Raw genomic sequence first — 19930 nt, forward strand, 5'->3', positions numbered from 1 at the left:
TCTCACAGCATTTCAAGAGAGTAACACCAGCAAGATATGGACCCCAAAGTCTTCTTTTATTAACCAGAAACAGATTTACAAGAGAGCTTCTTCAGTCTTAGACTCACAGATCTTCAATGATCTGAACTGACCCCTAGCACCCTACTTAAAGGAAATGACTCCAACGGCTAGTTCGAGTGATCCATGCTGAAATGATCTCGACTGTTGATGAGGATCAAGACATCTCTTGATCTCATCCGTCGATTTATTAAAAAATAATATTTTGCATGCATTCACTTAAAATATTATTATTTTATTAGTTAGGGTTTTTGCTCTATTTTTTAATTTTTTATTATTTTATTATTTTATTATTTTTTATTCATTTTTTGATTTCTTAATTCATTTTAAAATGGATCATCGAACTAAGCCTTCGAAAACATCACCTAGGACCTAGGATTTAGGACTCATGAGGGGATTTGAAACATTTTCAACCCTCAAGACACATTTCATGATGACTTTTTACAATTTACATCTCAAGGGGACAAACCCACTTAATACAGACCCTCACAAATCACCCAGTTCTGCGACACAACTATAATCTAGCAGATCAAAACACTAGGATTCTCCTAAAATTCTAATGATAAAATCCATCCCGGCTTTGGGGTCAGGTTTGAAGGAAAACTCTGCCGATCCATGGATCGGTGAGACGAAAAACCTTCCGGGACGTAGATTACCACTAGAAAGTTAGGTCCACCTAGGCAATTCACATACACGACTCATGTCTGCTAAGATTATTTACAATTTATACATGCAGACTGGGTTTACAATCAAAATGATTAAGCTGCTGATGACTGCAGGATGGCACGGACACGCTGGTCAAGTGCTGCCCCTTTTTGCAAAGAAAAGGGGGGTGTACTGCATGGGTAGTTGACCAGTAGAGGTCAACAGAACGGAAATACAAAGGAATACACAGAAAAAACCCATCATGGGCCTTAAGCCCGTACTTCAAATGGCCTTAAATCGCATCTATATCCCTCTCGGGTCCGTCCTGTCATCGCAAGTCGCAATCGCACAGGTAGAATGCTTAAAACCCAAGAATTTGACAAATACACGGAAATACAACGAAATCCCGTAAATCCGGATTTCAAAATTTATGAAATTGTGGCTATAAACCTCATCAGGTTTGTGCTTTATCGCAAGTCACAATGGCATGGCTCTTATATATGGTTGCAATCCCATTCGCCGATCGCCGATCGCCGATATCGGCGCTATCGCATTTCGGCATATCGCATGTCAACGGCCCTTTGTATTGTTACGATCCACCGATCGCCAATATCGGCGCATCGCATATCGCTTTCGCAAAGACCCCAAGGGTCTTCCCTTTGACTGTGCCGATCGTCGATCCGTCGATCCGCCGATCACAATCACAATCGCTAATCGCCTGCCCAGGGTTTTGATATCGCATGAAGGCCTTCCTCCGATGCAATATATCTGATATCGCTATCGGGGAGTCCTTCCGCCTCCATTTAAGTCCTCTCATTGACTTTTTCCGATGCGATTTCCTTAAAGAGCCTTTAAGTCCATTTTTATAGGAAATGCCTCATTTTCTAAGGATAATGAGCAAACTTCTTTTTGCGATAACTCCTTCATCCGGAGTCCATTCTGGTCCATTCAAATCGCAGTAAATTCAAATTGAAAAGATCTACGCAATGAGACTATTCCCAGGAGCATCCTTTGACTTTCATTTTTCCTCTGTGAGGAAAATTCATAGACTTAGAAGTCTATGTTAGATCCATTTTAGATCATAGAGACTATTACCACTCAAACTAGCAAGGGGCCTAAAGGGGATTTCTAAGGGGACAACTACTAGGCCAAGGCCAACAATGGAGACTTAGCCCACTATCACCTCAGCTAAGAATCCTTACTCTTTACGAACTTTCACCAATGGGAGGAGACTCAGTATATGGAAGTCACTTGTGAAGGATGAATCAACAAATGGATGTGAAGTGACCTTAATGATCCTTTTCCTAATAGGGGGTAAAGAATGGAGCTTGCTTTTCAACCAAGGTACAAAGATTTGTAGGATAAGGAGGCGAGGATTTGAGGGTTACATTAGAGGAATATGCCTTGTAAAGGAGTTTCCCAATTCTAAAATCCTTATTGAACTTGACTTCCCAAATGGTTCTTGAAAAATTGACTTTTCAAAGGTATGGGACCACACGGGACCAAGTGGACCCAGCCTAGGTTAAGTGGGAAGAATCTAGCAACCAATGATGTTCTTAACCCAAACAAGGAAGCAGAAAGGATCAAAGCAAAAATTTTCACTTAAACGTGTCAGGTTGATCCTATGAGGCACTAGCCTAGGGAACACCAAGACAAAGTTTGATCTCGGAGCTAGGGCATGGGTTATCACACAACTCCAAGATCGGAATGCCTTCAAAATTGGAGGAGGCCTTGAGGAAACCAGTGTTGTTAAAATCGCGATAAAATCGCGATTTTATCGGAAAATCGCGATTTTTTCACCTTGCCGATCAAATCGCGATTTTTATACGAAAAAATCGCCTACTTTTTTTTTTGCCGATTTTTACTGAAAAAATCGCGCTTTTTTCAAAAAATCGCGATTTTTTCGAAAAAAAGCGCGATTTTTAACGAAAAAATCGTGGGGGCTCAGGACAGCATAGTTTTATAACTTTTTTTGGGTTTTTTCATGCAATGTTTTTCGAAAGAAACAAATAATTTTTGAGTGGGATAGCTTAATGATCAAGTCTAGGCCCTAGTATGGATATGCTATTCATGGTAATGTTAAATTCTTAAAGTAAAAGTGACATTCTCCTTAATCTTCATTTTCATCCTTTTACTTAAATTTTTAACATTACCATGAAATGACTCAGGATGTTTGAGAGTGGTTCCAGCCTCATTGGATTTCATATGGAGAAAGTAGAATTTTAGATTTCATTTAAAATTCAGCAGACTTATCAGTTTTTCAGGATTTCAAGATTGGGAGATTGTAATGTTTCCAGGTGACACCACCTGCCCGGGCTACCCCTGCCACCAGTAGAGGACGTGGTCTACCTCCTATTTATGTGTCAATGTATTTATTTTATGTTGTAGATGGTTTAGATATTAAAAAAATTGAAAAAAAATGAATATTTTTGTACCAAACGATTTTTTCCCGCTTTTTTCCGATTTTTTCCCGATTTTTCCGATTTTTTCCGATTCATTCCCCGCGCCGATTTAATCCCGATCGCGCTTTTAACAACACTGGAGGAAACACCAACGCAGTAGGGGCTAGGAGATCGAAATTTTTCTTGGGCTATTTTGTCATGAAGATGATGCCCTAGGTGACCTAACTTGGTTAGACCTAGAAGAGAGGAAAAGGTGAAGAAAAGTATTCTTTGAGTGATCACCTATTGGAGGACCAGGCCCTTAATACCTTGGGGAGAATGGAGTCTAGGAGAATGATGAGAAAGGAACTTGTATTTCAGTCAAGGAGGCCTTAAGGACTACTCCGCTTAGCCTCTAGAGCAAGAAGAAGAGACCTCAAAGATTTTATACTTCGCTTGGAAAAAGAGATGGCTTATCAAGATAAATTCACCAGTGGAATTATCCCTAGGAGATTTCATTCACATACATGACCCAAACATTGAGAGATGTTATATAGAAACAATAATTCCAGAAAATTGTGTTGATTTTGGGTAGCATCGGATGTGATCTAGCTCCAAAATTTTGTGGAAGGGCTAGAATACATGAGAGCTCCAACACCTAGAAATCGTTTGGAGAAACTCCACCCGCATAAGGAGTTATTAAAATAATTAATATTTTTAATGAGTTCCTAAGTCTAAACTTAGGAAAATAAAAATATTGATGGGTTAATAAGGATAAGGGGGAGAAGCTTCTAAGAGACGAGGATCAAGTCTGTTTCAATCTTAGTTGTTGATTAGAGACTTAATCTCGGTCGTTGATTCATCAACAAGAAAAGTATAAGAGAAGAGTTGAGGATCATTTGGAGACACACCAGCGGATACTCAGTATCCCAAGGAAAATCGATTCTCAAAGAGAAGAAGATCGATTTCAGAGGGCGAGTTGCAGGGTGGAGGAAGAGGAGGGCATCAGCAGCAGTCTGTCACTGAGGAGGAGGTGACACAGAGGTATTGAGAGATGCGCAGAGGGAAGACGCAGTCCTCACGCAGGCTAACACAGAGGGACGCAGAACCACACAGAAGTGACGCAAAGCTGGGAGAAGGGTCTCCAGGGTGTCATAAAGTTTCCCCGAAACGGATGAACCTTGTCTCAGGTGTTTTCCCTCAGTAATGTCTCAGTTTCTCTGTAAAATCATTCCTTGTAAAAGCGATTGTTACTAAAGATTAATAAAATGCTCATCTACTGCACCAGTTTTCCCGCATTGGGTTTTTTCGGGGACAATTGTCCAAAAACAATTGTGTTGATGTGATTGGTTTTTGTGCTTGTTATTTTCTTTATGATATTATGTGATAACTGGAATAGAATTTATTTTAATGTTTGTTGAAGGGATTTCGTAAATAACTTATTATGAGAAATAAGTAGGTGAAATAAATCAGTTACTCCAGTAGAATTTCGAGTTAGAAATTTTCACAATTTGCAATCATGCAATGCAACAATTAGCCCCAATGTTGCATGAAACGGGGACGTTTTTTGGAAGCGGGGACACGGAAGTGTCATTTCCCAAAAATCTAGGAAGCGAAGTGTCTTGAAAGCGTCTACTATATATAAAAAAATTATATTTTTTTGCATTTATATTAAAACAACATCCAAAATACCAAATTAGTTGTAAAAGACATGAAAACATGCATATTTTTACATAAATCAAGATAGATATGGCATCCATTGTACATCAATGATTAATTATTCCAACTTCAACCATCTAGATGCATCAACCATCTAGAATCTAGATTCCTCTTCTCTTGTCTAGCCTTTGCCTCTACTTTGATTCTCTAGGGATATTAGTCAACATTACCCAATTTTTATCAAATGACCTAATCCAAGCCTTATATCATGGTAGAGAAAGCTTAACATACTTGATCAATGATTTTGACTTGAGTGAAGGGTACATTTTTGCTAACTCCATGACAAAGAAGTTCAACAATCAACAACACCAACACTAGGGTACATATAGGGCCGGGTTCTCTTGATTAAATGCCAATCACATGCCCTCATACATGATATAATCCAATGAAACGCCACAATCCCATTGACCCTGAAAACTGTTAAGTTTGCTGAATTTTGAATGGGATATGAAATTCTGTTTTCTCCATATGAAGTTTGATGAGGTTGGAACCACTCTCAAACATCCTAAGTCATTTCATGGTAACGTTAAAAATTTAAGTAAAAGTGACATTCTCCGTTAAGAATTTAACATTACCATTAGAGAGCATCTAGGGAGCATCAAGGGGCACCATGGGAGTATTCAAAAAGCATAGTTCCTCACATAACAATTCGAAATTTAAAAAAAAAAAAAAACGCCCCGTGGAACCATGTGAACTGTCCACCTTCTCTCGGATCCTCTCGTGATCTGTGGTGGATACACGCCCAAACCTCCACAATCTACAACTGATCCTTTATGGATCCACGGATCGGGCCCCAGTGGATCTGTTTTTCTAGGAATCGCAAAAAAAATGCGGAACCGTGGATTCGATTTTTGGATCCGCGGTTCCACCAGAGGATCAGTGGCAGATCCATACGGGGTGCGGTTCCACCTCCTGATCCTTGGGAGGAGGGGTGGCGGTTCCTACAACACTGATTAGCCCTATTATAGAGAAAATCCCATTCAATGCATATGACAAAAGTAAAACAAGAATAACATTAAATGTGTGTACTTACATGTAATAGGACATATCCAACCATCAAAATTTGACAATAAGGAAGCTCCAAGATAAAATATTCCAATCCAAACATCAAAATTCATCCATGTTCCAATTCTTCATCCTAGAAAAAGTGCAAAATTCTCCAAAGAGAAGAGAGATCCAATCCAAAGTGATGATGAGAAAATGAACTCATCTCACTTGTATTTATACACTAATTAGGAATTTGAGCTAGTTCTTAGGCCTACATAAGCTCCAAACAGTGTTACTTGGGAGCGGGAGCGAAAACAGGTGCGGGAGCGACATTTTCAGAAGCTCCCGGTTTGGGAGCGAATCCCGCAGCGTTTTTTATATAATATATATTTTTTATATTTTTATATTTTGATACATATATGTCAAAAAAACATGTAGAATGATGAATTAGATATAAAAAACATCAAAAAAAATAGATTGAACCATATAACAACAATCATCTAGAAGTTATAATCTTCATCAACCACGTCCACAAGTTAGTAACATAGTAACATACAACATATTGAGTCTCATGATTCATCAATCTTAAAGTTTCAAGCTTTCAAAATTCAATATATAACATTTATCATCATTGATCACCAAAGTTGTACTTGTAAGCTAAGCGTAACCATTACAACAAATAATATCTAACATGAAATGAAATGAAACAACTTTCAACTTTCATGAAGCATCATATTCATAATTCATTACTAATGAGTTATAATTGCCAACTTCAAACTTAAATTGTCATATATTGTTTAAAAAAATATCATAATAAATATGTAAGAGTCAATAGTTACAAAAACTACTAGAAACTAGAAAAGACAAGTAAATCTATTATCTGTTGCTTATGCTTGGGCCTCTTGCCACCATGAGAAATGTCTAATTTTTTAGTCTTGTTGGAAAATCAGGATCTTTGTCATTAATATCACCCTCTAAGCATTAATATCCAGAGGTATCTTTGTCATTACCTCTGTATCTGTATAGGGATCTTTGTCATTAATATCACCCTCTAAGCATTAACATAAGATTGAAAAAGCATAGCATGTTAAGTCAAGATTTTTTTTGAGTGATGCGTACATTTTTAGGAGAGTCATGATAGAGGAGTTCGACAACCAATGTCACTAACATCAAGGTACACAGAGGGATTGGTGCTCTTGATTAAATACGAGTTCCATACCCTAATACATGACAAAATTCAATGGAAACATTGCAATCCTAAAATCTTGAAAAACTGATAAGTCTGCTAGATTTTGAATGAAATCTAAAATTCTACTTTCTCCATATGAAATCCAATGAGGTCGGAACCACTCTCAAACACCCTGAGTCATTTCATGGTAATGTTAAAAATTTAAGTAAAAGGATGAAAATGAAGATTAAGGAGAATGAATCGCATATCAATACTAGGGCCATAGACTTGATCATTAAGCTGCTCCACTCAAAACTTGTTTGTTTCTTTGAAAAAAAATTGCATTTGGAACATCATTGCAAAAACAATTTGCAAAAAAGGCAAAACGCTCCCAAAAAGGCAGGGAGCGCTTTTTTTAGGGAGCGCGCTCCCAACCCTCTCCCGAGTCGCTCCCACCCGGAGCGTGAATTGGGAGCCAGATTGAGAGGGGGGAGGCGCTCCCCTGCAACACTGGCCCCAAAAATAAAATAATGTGCTAATAACCTAACTTTTGGTGTCAAGTCCACCAAACTAGCTCATAAATGAAATAATAAACCTCTCAAGAGGTCAAATGATAAACAATACATGTTGTATGGTGCTCCAAGAAGCCTGATGAGGTCCATGGGTACCATAATGAAGAATGGGACCCTCAAAAGTGATGGACAAGGGGATGGCCCCTTGTTCTCCAAACAATAAACCTGTGGTGTTCCTAGTGGATGTGGGGGCACAATAATAACCTCATGGGTCTCCAAATGAGTCGAAGATTCCTGTAGACCATCTCTAAGGGCTCAGATGATGGTGTAGGTGATGCAACATCATCCTACAAGTTTTGGGTCAGCTGCCAAGTGCATGGTACATTTGTGGGGCTAGCTAGGCAAAGGTGAACCAGGTGCATCTTCCTTGTCCAATAGGTGGATCTTGAGCCAATCTCTAAACATCTATGGGGATCGATAGAGTGTTGTCTACTGCTATGGAGGCCCATGTCTCTCACACACACCCTACATGTGCCAATGTAGCCCTCTAAAGGGTTAGGACCCCGTATAGGGAGACCAAACGCAAGATGGAGACCACTTGCAATCCTGCATAAGATCCAATGTGTCCCCTAGCCTTCGAGTACGATAAGTCATCAGGGAAATTGAGTAAAATAGCTTAGAAACCATGGACCACAAGTGGGGACTTCATAATGGTCTGCCCTCCATAATGGGCTTTGGCATGTGCTAATGTCTCCAAACTCCAAATGGGGTTAACCAAGTATGCCATTAGGTGGTTTCTACCTTTAAAGGGGATAATATGTCCAAGATACATCCTTTAAAAGGTGGTGGTATGTGATAAAGAGGTGAATGGAGTAGGGGATGAGAAGGGGCAGCTCTGGGCCACCTGCTTGGGTACAAGGGTAGCTAGTAGAAGGGAAGCCCACACTGGGGTATATAATGTATAGGAGGGAGAAATCGTCATACATGAGGTGCCTCGGCCTTTATTTTCCACCCTTCTTTATATGTGTTTTGCCTCTTTATGATTTTTCTTTAATTAACTACTCGGGGCTCAAGGGGTAAGAGCATATGTGTGAGATATAGCAATGAATACCCCCCCTTTAAGGTAGGGTGGTTCATTGCCCACCAGGGGATTGGACAATCATGAACTCCTATACGATGAGGAGGCTCATAGAACCTGTAGGAACCATAATGATGGCCATGATGATGGAGTAGAGTGTAATGTTCCTAAGTTGGAATATGAGTGATATTTAAACAAATAAATAGTGCAACAGCATAAAATTAAAAACATGCATTGAACATCCATGAAAACACTGTAAATCTGGAACTGCTTGGCCATATATTTTATAATCTGAGAGCTAGGTACAATATAAAATGGAATGCTGCACCTGGGCTTGTCTCAAGGACAAGCTTGACAAAACCCAGGTGATGAAATAGCTGAGTTGAAGGCTGCCCAGTTGTTGCACCACTCTGCACCGCGTTGTCCTAGTAAACTACTGCCCTATTGAACCCTGACCCGCTGGAATGTGCCCAAAAACCTAAGTTACTAGGATCCTGATCCGGATACAGATCCGGATTCGGATACGGATCCGCTAGTTTTTTGAAAAGCCAGGATCTGGAAATGGCAAGTACAAACAAATATAAAATATTTTATAATTTTTAAAATTAAAATTGATATAAATATAAAAATAAAAACATATGTTAATTCTTCAATATGTAATTTTTATACAATAAATAATTATCATATAAGTAATTCCTAAGGTATCATTTATAGATATTAATTAAATTTATATAAAAATAAAAAAACATATGAAAATTTTTAAATATATAAATTTAATATAATATTTTAAAAATAATTATTAAGTTAATCATAATATAATTAATGCATCATTTATAAATATTTAACCATTAATTATTAGTTATAATTATTTATATTAAGCAAATTATTAAACTTATTTTAGAAAAACTATTTTTAAACTTGAAAATAAACTTTAAAATTTATTAAAACATAAACTTACTTTTTAAACTTTAAATAAAATGTCTTCTAAACAAATATGAGTAGATTATAATCTTGACCAATGTATTAAAGTTTATAATATGTATTTGTATTAAATAATATAAAGTTTATAATATATCTTTGTATTAAAGTTTATAATGTCGTCAACATAGAAATAAAAATAATAAATTGTGGCTGGCCAACTCCCTCTCGGACTTCATATGCGCTCGTTCTTATCATTAGATTCATTCACTTGAATTAAAGTTTATAATATATTGTATTAAAAATAATACATTTCAAACTAAAAATAATAAATTTTATGACGTCCAACAACTCCCTAGTTTATTTTCGCGGAGGGATTTTTAATCCATTTCTTAAGATTGGAAATTGACTTGCGTTGCTATTTCTGTTTAGAAATTTTGTGCTGAATTACAGTTTTTTACCCACGGAGAGTTTTATGACATCCAACAACTCCCTAGTTTATTTTCGCGAAGGGATTGTTAACTCTTTTCTTAACATTCCAAATTGACTTGTGTTGATATTTCTGTTTAGAAATTTTGTGCTGAATTACAGTTTTTTTACCCACGGAGAGAAATTTTTGCTGACATACGGTATTTTACAAATGGAGAGAAGATGGGCGGATCTCTACGGATCCAGATCTGAATCCGTCTCTGATCCAGGGATCCGCGTATCCAGCCATCAGGCTTGACGGATCCAGTAACATAACCAAAAACTGCCCAGAAAATTATATCCTTTCAGCCCCAGACTCCTTGGAAAAAACTCAGAAAAAAACCCAAAAGGGAATTTCTCTGGTTTTGACTTTGAATTTTCGGCCTCCTTGGAGCCTCTTCCTAGTTGTTGCTACCAAATTCAACTTGCAACAAACAGCCTGCAAATCCCTCTAAAAAAACCACTAAAATGTTGGATTCACCTGTGCTAACTGACTCCTTGCTCCCCGGATGATTCTTGGCCAAGATGACTACTCTCCCAAGCACCACGAATTTGCTGCCAGAGGCCTCTACGCAATCCCTCTGCCCAGAAAATCATACTATTGAAACACCTGTCTAGCTGGCTGCAAAACCCAGCGAAAATTTCCTCAACCAACAGCCTTCCCAGCTCCCGGAACTCCCAGCAAGCTATGGACCTCCCTGCTGGCTCAATCTCCTCCTGCGTGTTTCTGGCTGTCCAGGAAATACACAGTCCCCTTCTCTGTGTGGCTGGATGAAGTGTGTGACTATGCTGAACCCTCTACAATCCCTATAGAATAGCCTCCCTAGGGAGGGCACGGATGGTCCCTCGAAGAAGAGGTTGAATCTCCCGCTTGGAAGATTCATGGCTAAACAGCTGGTAGACTCGCTAAACAGCAGAGCGTACAAAGATGAGTTTGTTTGTAAAATGATGAAGATGCTACAAAATGAGAGTTCCTTCTCCTTTTATCACCTTGGCCCCCCTTAGCCTCATGTGGACCCCTCCTTCCACTAATTCGATTCCCTCCAAGCTCATGCAATGGCCAAGTTCGAATTACTCATGTGGATGGTCCCCACATTCCACTAGCCACAAAAATAAAGTCGAATTCCCCTATAGTTCCTAAGTCTGCGTGTCGGGTCCTCCTCCTAAGCCAAAAATGATGCCAAAAATGTGTAGTTGCACCCCGCGACTAATACATTTGAGAAGGGGCATGACATAGAGCTCATGTGTTATCTTTTGCCCACGTGCTAAATGTGTTTGTCTCAACTATCTTTTGCATTTTGTGGTACGTTTTCCTGTTGAATGTGGCCAATTTTGCTTTTGTTTTTCTTTTTAGCTGCATTAACCTCTAGGGAATAATTCCAACCTTGACCCAAGGTGTGGGCAAGGGCAAGGGGGGAACTAGCCATATGTGGACCTAGTGGAGGAATGTGGACCCAGATGGGAGAAATGATGAATGGGATAATAATGAGTGGAAAGGGGGTAATATATGTGGATGAGGGACCAACACCACGCAACCAAAATCAAGGTTTCCTGTCAAATACCATCCCTAAAGCCAAATGGTCAGTAAAAGATATCCCACGGGACTAGAATCGAAGGTTAATCGTCCAAAGGGGACTAGGGGACAAGAGCACATATCTAGCCTATTCTTTACACTGAATCCCCCCTTTAATCCATGCCCAAAAGTGTCCATGATAAGCAAACTACAATACTCAATTACCAAATGACAAGGCATACCTTTAGGTTCAAGAGGCCCACCTTCAAACATACGATCATGGCAGATGGGTGAGGGACCACATGGTTGGCTCAGGTGGTGGAGAAATGGCACAATGAGCTAGTTGGTGGCTGCAAGAGGTTGTTGGCTGCCGAATGAGGACTATTTTGGAGAAAAAATTTCTCCTAGGGATATCACCCACAAAATGGTGGGTAACAGAGCCCGTGGTTGATTTCGTTGAATTTTTTGAGCAGTTTGGAGGGTTCAACTAGCAATTCTTCCTCAGTAGTTGCAACAATTATTTATTCCTGGTTGGGCACAGTTTTTACAGCAGAGCCATTTTCAGCACTTGGGTGCCTTTATCTTCACCTAGGTTTTTGCCTTGCTTGCTGTACCAAGCCCAGGTTCTTCTGATTCCACATATATTGTACTTTTTCTTGTTTAGTTAATAAAATGGCTCAACTTGGTGCAGTTTCTGGTGTTTATTGTTGTTGTTGATGCATGAGTTAAATTTTGTGTGTGCATGTTACTATTTTCTCTTGTTATCACTGTTATTTCCGATTAGGGATATTACATTACTCCAACACTTATCAAATCTACCAAACCCTAGGTCTTGTGCCCTTATTTCTAGGTCTCTTCATAGAAAGCGAATTGTTTCCTTGTGAAGCCTTGAACCTAAATTGTGTCTTTCTTGAAGAATTCCTAGTGAGATCATTTCACACATTAACCCTATAATATCTATTATAAGTGATTTTCCTCCTACCTAGCACTGGGACTCTGCCCATCAGTGAAAGTCTTTAAATATTAGGGTGTTTTGGCTGTGGTGATAGTGTGCCACTACCCCATTGTTGCTTCTTCATCTAGCTTATGCTTTATAGGGTTCCCATCTCCAAGGCCTACTAGATTTTGCAAGAACAAATCCATTTCAATGTAAAACAATTCAACTTATTACCATTTGAAAGTAGTGGTTTTGGATACCAAAAAGATACAATATCAATTTCATTTACATATATTATGTAAAGAAGATTATGTCAAGCAGTTCATAACATAAAATCCATTCCCTCAAGTACAATGTGCCACTTTTGTTTACATTCAAATGGATCTATGTATATTGGTTTCTCTAAGACATTTTTAAAATGAAGAAAAAATAAGCCAAACTTAATATTGGACTATAAACTACCTGCTAAGAATAAAATGTTAAAATGCTATTTCTAGATTATCTACCATGATGCACTCAATATTAGACTACAATTAGCTATTAATAATAAAATATTAAAATAAAATTTCTAGATTATCTACTATGAAGAAATTGATACAGAGACTTTGCAACATAAACTTTAACTAATACTTTGAAGGAAACTAACAGGTTTGTATTTTGTGATGGCATACACCCATCCAAGCCCAACTTCTTCATATAACCCTTTAAAGGCCTGCAACCAATGATATAGAGCCAAATAAATTATTTAAAATTACAGATAAACTACAAACAACTAGACTCAAGTCCAATATAGCCTGATCTAAGACAATCGTATCATTTTTTTTAAGTTGCAAAAAAAACATTAGCATATAAGAAAATTTTCTTAAGGGAAAGCCAAATAATTTGAAATATAAAAATCTTCATGACTATAAACTTCAGTATTTGAACTAAAACGTTCTCCTCTAAAAAAAATTAGCAAAAAGAATTTCAAGAGATTGAATTGCTAATCATGGATTACACTTAACGCTATAACAAATCCCTAACTTGAAGAATAACAGGAAGGTCATGCGGATCAACTGTGTCCAACTTTAAAAACAAAAATAAAATACTAATAACATGGATGATGCAATGATGAATATTGTGTTTAAAGAATGCCCATGGTGAGATGAATTCAAATGGTAACAAGAATGGGAGCACCACAAAGGGTATGAAGAATAGGAATAGTGCATACTTCAGCATTAAATCGTGAACTATTAGGCTTCACTCTCATTGCACTTCCTAGATCCCAATGCAGCCAGCTTCTCATATACTGAGATGCTATTCTTTTCTCCCACACATTTTTCACCCATGACAATGAATTCAACACATGGTGGGTAGGGCCACGGTGTTGAAGTAAGAACCCAAAATTGTACTGAATGTATATGAAGAGATAATGATGCAAAGACTAATCCAATTTTCACTGATATTGATGAATATGATATTACATGTGAAAGCCTAAATCAATATGTTATAGTTTTTGATGTTATAGTCTAAATCAATATGTAAAAGTTTTTGATGCTATAGTATAAATCAATATGTAAGATATTTTGATGTTATATACTATTCTGTATTATGTTTCAATGTTGTAAATAAATTCATTGTCATGAATCCTTGCTACTTACAGTTTTTAGACTAGTCTGACTTTGGAGGAGTATCACATGGTTGGAAATACAGCACAACATATTTAATCCATCTTCGTAAGGTATTTAACTCCATTTTCCATTGAACTTAAAAAACATTAGTCTTTCGACATTTTATCATTTTAGTTTGCACATTTGAGCTCTGCATTGTTTCCAACATTTTATCTCCTTCGAGTATGACTGCATTTGTGTTTTCAAATTCAGTTTGAGTATTGCAACCCATGAGGGGAGAGAGTATGTCAACTATGCCAATTGCAACAAGTAGAATTCGAGGAACATTTCATTTTTAGCTACCCCATCTACTACAAGATCAGAAAAAACATACTACTATCTTTTCCTGATTTGGGGAGATCCCTATCAACTTTCATATGATATCCAGACCAGTGGTGTGTAGCCCTTTACATGCATGAGGTGGTACTCTCAAACAGTAGATCCTAGGTTTCTTCTCAATCCCACTTAATTGGATTGATTGCCCTCATCCATTTCAACATTTGATGGTTTCAAGCAACACACAAATCTTACGGTGAATGGCACTACAAGCACCAAAACAGTGACACTATCTACAACATCTTGCCCCAAGGTCAATTGGGCCTTTCCCATAGCATCTAGGCATATCTACAAATAATGGATCAACAACCCAATCTATGCTGGATCTGTATTACAATATTCTTTGTTTGACCTCAAATACAAGGAGGAAATCTGCAAGCAGGCCCACATGCCTCCAACGTGGGGTACTTAGGAAGATACCTGTTACTGCAAAATCTAGCACCTTAGTGCAAAAGCCTCACTGAGTACTCTAGATTAATGGAAACAATGTGATCAGCCACCACTGTCACCTTAGTAGCTGCTCCCCAGTTGTTCTATGGATAGATGTTATCCTCACTAAGTACTCTAAATCATTTTCAGCATGAATGATAGCAATGGGGTTCTAATCTTTGAGGAGGTAAGCAAATTTTCACTTAAAAGAATGTTAAGTAAATTCACAATATGGTATCATCTTGTGGTTTCAACTTTTTAGGAATAGTATTCATTAAATGATCAAATCTTCGATTGAAACCCTGATATCTTTGGATGTTTCAATTTTAATTAAGTAAAACCTGCCAAGTAATTCTTTATAGTGTATTCTTTCGGCCCATGTTTGAATGAAAGCTACTTCAAAATCTATCCAAGACTATCTAGGAGTGATTGATACCAAGTTTTAGCATTGCTACCAAGGAATAATGCAAATAGTCTCATCAACACATCTTCCCAAGTGTTTTTATCAAGATGGGATGCATACGTTGTTTCGAAAGCATCTATATGTTCAATAGAGGTAATAGAACTCCTATGGAATATTAGTAACCATTTATAGTATCTAGGCATTGGATTAGTGAATCCATGAATATCTGTCACGTCAAGTGGCTTAATAATGTATTAATTGAAGGTCTCATTATCATTGTCATATTGAGTTTATCTAAGACAGGGTTACTGCCAATGGATGCTTCTTTGGACCTTCTTTGGCATGTTTTGATAGGATCGGATTCTACAATTTTTGGATTCATAGGTGAAGTCACCAGATGAGCAGTCTAGCCCTGGCTTTGGGATAAGCTCATCAAAAGAAAATGAGGCATACACTTCAGACCACGAGGAGAAAGACTCAACTTCTCCCTAGCAACAACAACAAAAATGTTACCGCAAAATCTAACACCTTAGTGCGAAGCCTCACTAAGTACTCTAGATGAAGGCAAACAATGGGATAAGCAACCATTTTCACCACAGTAGTTGTTTACCTGCTATTCTATGGATGGATGTTATCCCCACAAGGGAGGATTCCCAAACAAATCTTGGATATTAAGTAACCCAAGAATTCTCAGGCTGAATACCCTCCAAGGATTTTGCTAAATAAACACCCAAGGATAATATTAAATAAGGTAGAGCTCTGGGTGAGATGAAGTAAAGAATTCAAAGAACCTGTGGCTAAGTATAGAGGGCTAAGATAGCCCTGGAGATGCTCAAATAGATCCCAAACACATGCTACCTTTAATTTGAATCAGGGTTGCAGGAATCGCCCCCCCCCCCTCGGATCCTAACCCGGAACCGCGACCCGTGCGGAAGCGTTCCGGAATCCATAGAGGAATCGCGATTCCGTTTTTAAGGTTGCGCGCTTCCGCATTTTTAAAACGATTCCTGCCAAATGAGGTTGCGCCCCCCCGGAATCGCGCTTCGGCATGCGGTTCGGGCATGAGGTGGCGCCACGCAACCTGCCCGGAAGCGCACGCCACCCGCACGCCACCCGGGCGCAACCCGCACGCAACCCGCGCATATCAATTTTTTTTTTTAATTTCATTTAAAATCTAACTTAACTAAGCATGAGGGGGTGGGTTAGGGGTGGGTTAGGGTCACTTTAGGGTGAGTTTAGAAAAGAATAAAGCCCCCATTCTCTTCTCATTTTCTCACTTTGAGTTTATGAGAGTTGGAGAAGAGAAGAGAGGAGAGGAGAAGAGAAGAGAGGAAAGGAGAGGAGAAGAGAGGAGAAGAGAGGAGAGCTTGGAGGAGTGAAGAAGGAGGAGCTAGGAGAAGGAGGAGGAGCTTGGAGCAAGAGCTTGGAGGACTTCATCTACAAGAGCTAAAGAGGTAAGTTCAAACCCCAAACTCCCTTGTTTTTTTGAAAAAAAAATTGTATTTTTCTCCTCCCTCTCCTACTCTTTCCCATTGTTTCTACTTGCTCCTTTATTTACAGGTTGTCCACCACCTATATCCATATTCCAAGATGGTGTTCTTTTGGCTTCTATGTATCATTCCACTCTTGGTTTTAATGATGGCAAGGGTGAGGAATAGAGGGGAAGAGGAAGGGGATGAACTTGGTCCTAATAGTAGTGACCCAATGTATGATGAGGAGGAAGGGTTTGAAGAGGAAGGGGATGAACTTGAAGAGGACACTGAAGCACAAGATGGGAAAGGTACATCAAATCCCTTGTGGAACTATGTGACCAAACTTGAAGGGGGAAAGGGTGGTGGATCTTACAAATGGATGTGCCCTCATGATTGTCATGGAGGAAAACCATATACGGGTTCATATACCCGTCTGAGGAGGCATCTTTGTGGGGTGCTAGAGAGTGATGAAAAAAAGGGTTCTGTGGGGGTAGCCATTTGCCCAAAAATTTCAAGTGAACAAAGACAAAAATACATCAAAATAGAGATGGCTGCACAACAAAAAAACAAGAAACAAAAAACTCATTCAGAATCAAGTGCAACCTCTAAATTTGGTAGTTGCCCATCTCCTCATGGTACTTCTGCAACCTCTGGAGGTAGAAAAACAATAGGGGATTTCCTTAATGTTGCTGGGAGGGATGATGTGGATGGAAAGGTAGTCCGTTTTCTTTGTGCTTGCGGTGTACCATTCAATGTGCTTCGCTCTCCCTATTGGCATGACATGGTAAAGGCCATCAATGAAGCCCCAAAAGGATACAAGGCCCCCAACTATGAGAAAGCTAGAACAGTGTTATTAGAAAGAGAAAAAGCTAAGGTTCAAAGAGCTTTGACACGTTTTACACATGAGTGGGTGGATTATGGGGTATCCATTGTATCAGATGGGTGGACAAATATTAGAAACCAACATTTGATAAATGTTCTTGGTGTTTCTTCTAAGGGTGCAGTATTTATTGCATGTCATGACTCCTCCTCCATCAGTGCAACTGCACAAAACATTGCAGATCTCCTATTGAAATCAATCAAAGATGTTGGTCTGAATAATGTGGTTCAAGTGATCACAGATAATGCAGCAAATTGTAAGGCAGCAGGAAAAATTATTGAGCGTACTCATCCACACATCTTTTGGTCTGGGTGCCTGGTTCACACATTGAACCTTTTGATGCATGATATTGTGAAACACAAAGAATGTGGGTGGATTGCTGAGGTTTACAGGAAAGGGAAGCAGCTCATTAAATTCATCACAGGGCATACAAGGGTAAACTACTTCTATGGCACTTACTCCAAGTTGCAATTGCTTAAAATTGCAAAGACAAGATTTGCTAGTTATTACCTCACCTTTAGGCGGCTAGTGAAGGTGAGACAAGCTTTAACTAATCTGGTGTGTGCTGAAACATGGGATGAAATTAACCAGTGTACAGATGGTGCTACTGCTAATGTAGTCAAGGACACTGTTCTTGACACTTACTTTTGGTCACAGGTTAAATATGTTTTGCAATTCACCAAACCAATTTATTACATGATCAAGTTTGCAGATTCAGATCGACCAGTAATTGGGGAGGTGTATGAGCAAATGGATAGCATGTTGGGGCAGATTAAAGACATTGTTGAGCCTAGAGATACCACCTTGTACAATTATATTCGTGAAGAGGTGGAAAAGCGATGGGATATGCTAAATGTTCCATTGCATGCATTAGCATATGTTTTGACACCTAGGTACTATCATCCATCATGGCTTTCAAAACCAGCACCTGGGGGGGGAAGCAGGAAAAAACCACACCAAGATAAAGAGGTTCACGAAAAATATATGGCTGCATTGAGTAGATTAATCCCTGATAATGAGGAGGCTGCATTGGTACGGAGACAGGTGAGCAACTATACGCTCAACACTGGTCCATTTGGGAGCATGCATTCAATTGAAGATCGAGAGCATTTTTCTGCTCTTGAGTGGTGGAACATGCATGGAGGGCCTACTCCACTTCTACAGAGTTTGGCATTGCGGGTGCTATCACAGGTGGTAAACACTTCTTCTGCAGAGAGGTGTTGGAGCTCTTATTCTTTCATCCACAGTGTTAAAAGGAACAGGTTGAGTTTAGACCGGGCAGAGAGCTTGGTTTATGTTCATTACAACTTGCGATTGTTGTCCCATTACTGTGAAGATGCAAAGTCTAATAAAGACTTGTTGACTTGGGACAAGCATCCAGAGGAGCCCAATTTGGAGGATGGAGTGTTGCAACTAGAGCAATTAGAGGATGCTCTTATCCAGGTATGTCCATTGTGGTATGAATTTTCCAATTTTCCCTTATAAAGCATTTCTCTAATTCATGTTTTTAATTTTTTTGTTAACTAGTGTTTTTTTTTTTTTGCATGAATTTTTTGAGCGATTCTAGGATGATGATGACCGTGTTGATATGCCACCACCCCCACCCCCATCTGGTCCTAGGTTCCATGGTTCAACACCAACAGCAGGGGGTTCTTCTTCATCAGTTCCAGTGCCACGACTTACACAGGGACCATTTTCTTCATTGCCACCACGTGGAGGCACGCCATCACGTTCTATTCGTGGTGGAAGGAGGAGAGATTAGTAGATATATTCACAATCTACTTCTTTTTGTCATAGTCTATAGATTACTCATTAGACTTGTAGACTTGTGAATTTGAATTTTGAACCTTTTTGGCTTGGCGGTGACCAAGTGACATATTTTGTAAACATTATTATTTGAATTTTGGACATGACAAATGTTGACAGTTGCTCACTTGCTAGATAAATCATAATATGCTCTATGTTTTATGTTTTATAATATGCTTAAATGTTTTATGTTTTATAATATGCTTAAAAATTTGATGTATGTTTGTAATAGCTAGAATATAGATGATTGTTGTACATACTAGTAACTACAATGGAATCATGGATGCCATATCTATCTTGATTTATGCAAAAATATGCATGTTTTCATGTCTTCTACAATTAATTTGGTATTTGGGATGTTTGTTTTGAGTATAAATGCAAAAAAATATATAAAAATATATATATATATAGCAGACGCTTCCGCGGACGCTTCGCTCCCTAGATTTTTGGAAAATGACGCTTCCGCGCTTCGCGCTTCCGCTTCGCTCCCGCTTCGTGCAACATTGATTTGAATATTGTCGCTATAAATTAGGGTTTATAATAAATGTATGCAAAACTTATGGCAGAAATAG

At 38.7% G+C, this 19930-nt stretch overlaps 2 protein-coding genes across 3 annotated transcripts in view; one reads left to right on the plus strand and one right to left on the minus strand.

Moving 5' to 3' along the window:
- Window positions 1-19930, minus strand: part of LOC149263267 (Putative thiol-disulfide oxidoreductase DCC) — a 384593-nt gene that overhangs the window by 110357 nt on the left and 254306 nt on the right. For both annotated transcript variants that reach the window (XM_089426026.1, XM_089426030.1), the window contains exon 5: window positions 13030-13095. In XM_089426026.1, coding sequence (XP_089282152.1) covers window positions 13030-13095 — 66 coding nt within the window. The remainder of the gene's footprint in view (window positions 1-13029; window positions 13096-19930) is intronic.
- Window positions 16112-19422, plus strand: LOC149263268 (uncharacterized). Its single transcript, XM_089387519.1, has 2 exons — window positions 16112-18995; window positions 19120-19422. Exons 1-2 carry the CDS (start codon window positions 16791-16793, stop codon window positions 19312-19314), a joined length of 2400 nt encoding a protein of 799 aa, XP_089243645.1. The 5' UTR covers window positions 16112-16790; the 3' UTR covers window positions 19315-19422.

This window comes from Pinus tabuliformis, chromosome 6, assembly GCF_031772625.1.
Source record: "Pinus tabuliformis cultivar Carrire ecotype Pingquan chromosome 6, CPIR1, whole genome shotgun sequence".
Classification (NCBI taxonomy): Eukaryota; Viridiplantae; Streptophyta; class Pinopsida; order Pinales; family Pinaceae; genus Pinus; species Pinus tabuliformis.

Excerpts from the sequence above, each read along its gene's own strand:
- LOC149263268 (XM_089387519.1), top strand. The coding sequence starts at position 16,791 with ATGGTGTTCTTTTGGCTTCTATGTATCATTCCACTCTTGGTTTTAATG. Across the intron at positions 18,996-19,119 it reads TAGAGGATGCTCTTATCCAG|GATGATGATGACCGTGTTGA; the intron begins GTATGTCCATTG and ends GAGCGATTCTAG.